The 6,423-nt window shown below is 40.6% G+C and overlaps 1 protein-coding gene across 1 annotated transcript in view; it reads left to right on the top strand.

Annotated features, from left to right (window-relative positions):
* Window positions 1-592: 592 nt before the first annotated feature.
* The window catches only part of LOC143302356 (uncharacterized), a 51,033-nt gene continuing 45,202 nt past the window's right edge, over window positions 593-6,423 (top strand). The window contains exons 1-3 of the mRNA XM_076616998.1: window positions 593-773; window positions 1,346-1,780; window positions 5,147-5,315. Coding sequence (XP_076473113.1) covers window positions 1,356-1,780; window positions 5,147-5,315 — 594 coding nt within the window. The 5' untranslated portion in view covers window positions 593-773; window positions 1,346-1,355. The remainder of the gene's footprint in view (window positions 774-1,345; window positions 1,781-5,146; window positions 5,316-6,423) is intronic.

Raw genomic sequence — 6,423 nt, 5'->3', positions numbered from 1 at the left:
CATTTCCCCACTCCCTACATATAGTACTTGTAATGTGACCAGCAAAGTGAGGAATGACCACCATCCCCCTCCCCCCACATATACCACTTGTATTGTGACCAGCAAAAGGATGTATGTACACCCTCTCTCCCTCTTCATTCCCTGTATTGTATTGTATTGTATTGTATTGTATTTTTACTCATTGTCACAACTGATTTCTTTGTGTGAGATTCAGAATGCTTTCCCCAAGGAGAATAATGTCCGGTTACATTAAAGCACCACCTTTATATACGTTTTTTTTTTCTGCCTACAAGTGCATTTGTTTTTCCTATCAAAGTGGAATTGTCTGCAGAATTTTGCCAGGAACATCACATATTTTGTTGCCGTGGGCTCTTTTATGTGCCCTAATTAAGTGCATGCTGTACAAGGGACCACAGTTTATGGTCTCATGATAGTAATAATAATAATAATAATAATAATAATAATAATATCAAGGGAAGCGTGCGTGCTTGCTGGGCAAAACATACAATGGTGAATAACTCTGATAATGAAGCATTTTAAAAAAAGAATGTTGAAGGATGACCTCCCTTGAACATCTTGCAACTGACGAAAGCAAAAGTACTCGTGTGAACAAAAAGCATAACATCTGCTGGTAGACCGGTGCCAGGGTTTTATAGCTAGCCCGTGATGCCACAGACAAACATGAATGTTTAGGATGCTAAAATAGGACTTTACTCATGGATGCTATCGATCTGAGTTTCGTCCGTGACAAGTAAATGAAGGACGATTTTGAGGTACGTCGCTGTCACTAAGGATGGCAAAAGCGCTCCTGCGGACACAAGTGTATAGCATGCTGACTCGTGCACAGAAACAGTCACTGACGAAGCTGTTGCTATGTTCTTGTTAAGTTGGTGCCTTTCTACAAGTGATTGTACAAACATATTATATTGTAAAGTATTTGATTTAAAATCCTATACTATACTATACTATAAAATCAGTCACAATTCCTTGCTTGATTGTTAAATAATTTCAGTTCCTGTCTTTGATTTAGCATGATCACTGGCAATGGCACTAATGGAAAAGAACACCAACACCAACATATTAACCACGACAGTCACTGTTTCAGTATTGTGTTTGAATGCGATCGCTTTTAATGTATTTTAGATTAACACTGCATTTGCATTGTGGCAATAGATCTGGCCTTAGTGATATTGACTACTGAGATATATAACACTGTAAGGAATTGACAGATAGTTGGGTTAGTGGGTAAGAGTGCTTTTCTTTTCTTCCCATCCCATTTGTGTGTGTGTGTGTAATACAAATTTTATACTTTAGTAAATTACACTGACACATTGTTATCTTGCAGCATCCCAACAATGCCAAAAACAAAACACGAGGAAGAAGAAGCGTCCCAGTCAAAGGAAGGGTCTCCAGATGTAGAGCCCCCCTCAGAAAAGAAGAGGAAACAGCTGGGGGGAGATGTGTCTCCAGCACAACCAGGCTTGGTCGAGAACACCACAGACAAGCAACAGGACTTTGGGACTCCAGTTGATCTGTTTCCTCTACCACCGGGCGACAGTGATGAGAAGGACATCTCCCAGAACAAAAATCCAAATCTGTGGTGTATCTCTGCCACAGAGAGCTCTTCAGGTATAGCTTCAGACAGTTTTTGGAATGCAGAGCATATTTCATCACCATTCAACTTTGACAACGCAGTTGATGATCCTAACTTCTGGGGCCCCTACCTTTCAGAACGACAGTGGGGCACAGTCAGAGAGGATTATTCCTTCAATGACAACAAGTGAGTTACTTAGAAAATGTCAGAGGTCAGAATTAGGTTGCTTCTTTGATTTTATATAAATATTATTTTTCCTTTGTAATGGTATAAAAAGTAAGTGTGGTCAACAACAGGCTTATAAGGAATGATCCAATCAGGATTGCAACTATTACAACTTTATGCAGTATAAGAGTTATGATACCTACCTGAATGAACCAAAAGCAAAAAGACATGTGTGAAGCGGAAGAGTCTGTCTTGTTCATCAGACAAATCTCATCTAAAATTCTACATGAGCAGTTAGTAGAGGAAGATGGAACATTATCATTATGAGAGGAAAAGGTCCAATTTAGAAAAAAAAAAAAAAAAAAAAAGCATAAAAGCTGAAGATAGAACTGAGAGTACTTGAGATATTTAAACAATATCATTACTTTAATAAAAGTAATAATGAACGTGGAGTAACGTTTTACTTTCTATCCTCCCTTTTTGATTTCCTATCAGAGTGGGTTTTTCTCCATATAATTTTGCACAGGGACAGCTCTTCTTGTTGCCATGTGTTCTGTATGCATTAAGTTAGTGTATGCTGCACATGGGACCTGAGTTGATCATCTCGTCCAAAAGACCAGGTGTGGTGAAGAAGATATAGCAAAGTCAGACATTTAAATCCCCACTTTTAAACAACCCATAGCTTCCTTATGTGTCTGACTTAACATTCTGAGCCCATAATCAGTATTCTGAGTGAAAATGATGTGTATGGAATGAGATATATATGTGTATAATCATTTTGAGCATGTGGCTTGCTCAGTAAGGAAATTTGGAAAAAAAAACATAGATAAATAAAATCCAGAATGTGAAGATGGCTTATCCACATCTGCCAGTCATTATGAATAGCAACTGTATTATGTAGGGTGTGTTGACACTTGACTCATTATGAATAGCAACTGTAAAATGTGGGGTTTGTTGACACTTGAGGGTCACTATGAATTGTAACTGAATAATGTGGGGTGTGTTGACACTTGAGGGTCACTATGAATTGTAACTGAATAATGTGGGATGTGTTGACACTTGAGTGGCACTATGAATTGTAACTGAATAATGTGGGCTGTGTTGACACTTGAGGGTCACTATGAATTGTAACTGAATAATGTGGGGTTTGTTGACACTTGAGGGTCACTATGAATTGTAACTGAATAATGTGGGCTGTGTTGACACTTGAGGGTCACTATGAATTGTAACTGAATAATGTGGGGTGTGTTGACACTTGAGGGTCACTATGAATTGTAACTGAATAATGTGAGGTGTGTTGACACTTGAGGTTCACTATGAATTGTAACTGAATAATGTGGGGTGTGTTGACACTTGAGGGTCACTATGAATTGTAACTGAATAATGTGGGGTTTGTTGACACTTGAGGGTCACTATGAATTGTAACTGAATAATGTGGGATGTGTTGACACTTGAAGGTCACTATGAATTGTAACTGAATAATGTGGGGTTTGTTGACACTTGAGGGTCACTATGAATTGTAACTGAATAATGTGGGATGTGTTGACACTTGAAGGTCACTATGAATTGTAACTATATAATGTGGGCTGTGTTGACACTTGAGGGTCAATATGAATTGTAACTGAATAATGTGGGGTGTGTTGACACTTGAGGGTCACTATGAATTGTAACTGAATAATGTGGGGTTTGTTGACACTTGAGGGTCACTATGAATTGTAACTGAATAATGTGGGCTGTGTTGACACTTGAGGGTCACTATGAATTGTAACTATATAATGTGGGGTGTGTTGACACTTGAGGGTCACTATGAATTGTAACTGAATAATGTGGGCTGTGTTGACACTTGAGGGTCACTATGAATTGTAACTGAATAATGTGGGCTGTGTTGACACTTGAGGGTCACTATGAATTGTAACTGAATAATGTGGGGTGTGTTGACACTTGAGGGTCACTATGAATTGTAACTGAATAATGTGGGGTGTGTTGACACTTGAGGGTCACTATGAATTGTAACTGAATAATGTGGGATGTGTTGACACTTGAAGGTCACTATGAATTGTAACTGAATAATGTGAGGTGTGTTGACACTTGAGGGTCATCTATGAATTGTAACTGAATAATGTGGGCTGTGTTGACACTTGAGGGTCACTATGAATTGTAACTATATAATGTGGGGTGTGTTGACACTTGAGGGTCACTATGAATTGTAACTATATAATGTGGGCTGTGTTGACACTTGAGGGTCACTACGAATTGTAACTGAATAATGTGGGGTGTGTTGACACTTGAGGGTCACTATGAATTGTGTAACTATATAATGTGGGGTGTGTTGACACTCTAGAGTCAATATAAACTGTACCTGTCACTGGTTTGGTCTTGTGGGTGCTGCACTGCTGAACACATCACCAAAATTCTCCATTTCTGATGGTCATAGGATTGGTTCTGAGTTTCGGCAAAGCTTCACTCTCTCAGCTCAGTGATGTTGTCTGCCCGATTCTTTCACTGTCTGCCTTGACTCCTGTTCTCCTGGAACTGTGCCCTGAAGGATGGCCTTGGAGAGCCTGTCAGACCTTGTCACATGGCCATATCTCATTTTCCTTTTTTCACTGTGGTCAGTATGTCTTCCTGCCAAGCAATGTTCTGTCGGATGGTTTTCCTGACTTCTTTATTTGTTATTTGGTCCTTGTAGGAGATGCCAAGGAGTCTCCTGAAGCATCTCCTTTCCACTGCTTGGATCCTTCTCTGAAGCTCAGCTGTAAGACTTTCTTGCTTGACTCGCATGCATGTAGAAGAAAATAGTAGAACCAGTGCGTGCAGGAGCTTCAGCTTTGTTCCTTCTTCTTCTTCTTCTTCTTCTGCGTTCGTGGGCTGCAACTCCCACGTTCACTCGTATGCACACGAGTGGGATTTTACGTGTATGACCGTTTTTACCCCGCCATGTAGGCAGCCATACTCCACTTTACTTTCGGGGGTGTGCATGCTGGGTATGTTCTTGTTTCCATAACCCACCGAACGCTGACATGGATTACAGGATCTTTAACGTGCGTATTTGATCTTCTGCTTGCATATACACACGAAGGGGTTCAGGCACTAGCAGGTCTGCACATATGTCGACCTGGGAGATCGTAAAAATCTCCACCCATAACCCACCAGGCGCCGTCACCGTGATTTGAACCCGGGACCCTCAGATTGAAAGTCCAACGCTTTAACCACTCAGCTATTGTGCCCGTCTTTGTTCCAAGACTGCTGTTCTTGTCTCTCCATGTGGGCTTCGTTCTTGTCAGTGTTGTCGCAGTCTGCGTTGTGCTTACCAGTATTCTGGTCTTGGACCCATGTCCACCGACATGAACTGTAAATGTACACAGTGTAGGGTTGTGTTGACGCCAGCTGGGAGCACGTCAGCTATGAGGACGCCACCCTCCACACCTACGTGTCTGGGGAGGATGGACTGCTGGGGGCCAGCGACAAGTGCTCCCTGCTGTGTACATGCCCGGCTCTGTGGAATGGCAAAGATCCCATCCTGAAGGAACGACTCTTTGGCCTCACTGGTCTTGAGGTGTGTAGGAACCCCAGGACTTACGTTTTCTGTCTTTCTTTCTTTTTGTTGTTGTTCATAGTCAGATACATATAAACGTACATGAGCTCCAACACACACACACACACACACACACACACCACACACATTACTCTGCACCTCCTCTACCCCCCTCCTCCACACACTCATTTCTAGTCTACGTATCGCAGCTTCCACGGCGCACACACACACACACACACACACACACACACACACACACACACACACAAACAAAAAAAACACACACACACACAGATGAACACTTACTTGTACAAGCACACACACATACGCCCATATCTCCCACCCCCAACCCCACACACATATATACAAAGATATATATATATATACGTTTCAATATCCTGTTGCTCCCACAGCGTTTCGTATCTGTGAAACTGTATGTTTGGTGCATATCTGTTATGCATGTGTGGGTGTATGTGTGAATGTGTGTCTTCATGTTTTACATTTATTTGCTTATTTATCATCATTGTTGTTTTATTTATTTATTTATTTATTATTATTATTATTTTATGATTGTTATTATTATTACTACTACCTTTTTATATTATAATTATTATTTATTTATTTATTTATTTATGTAAGCTTATCTATTATTTATTCACTTTTTTTTTTCTCAAGGCCTGACTAAGCGCGTTGGGTTACGCTGCTGGTCAGGCATCTGCTTGGCAGATGTGGTGTAGCGTATATGGATTTGTCCGAACGCAGTGACGCCTCCTTGAGCTGCTGAAACTGAAACTGAAACTGTTGTTCATATTAGTAATTATATCGTGTCACTGTCAAGATATCTAACCATCATCTCCACCATCACCATCATTCTGGATGTGACATTGTCGGGTCACCATATCCGCATCACTGTCATCATTGCTATCATTGTCATTGATATGAATGACATCACCGATGTGAACGCAAACTCAGTAACTGCAGACATGTTTTAGTGTTGTTTCATACTTCTTCTGGTGTGTGAGTTTATAAGTGAACTATCATGCATATGTTACATCAGATGCAAAGTGGTCCCTTGAAATAATACTTGGTCCTACAATCAGTTCATATTTTGAAGAAAGTGATGGATTCA

This window comes from Babylonia areolata, chromosome 29 (assembly GCF_041734735.1).
Source record: "Babylonia areolata isolate BAREFJ2019XMU chromosome 29, ASM4173473v1, whole genome shotgun sequence".
In the NCBI taxonomy this organism is placed as follows: domain Eukaryota; kingdom Metazoa; phylum Mollusca; class Gastropoda; order Neogastropoda; family Buccinidae; genus Babylonia; species Babylonia areolata.
This window is presented reverse-complemented; position numbering and strand designations above follow the sequence as displayed.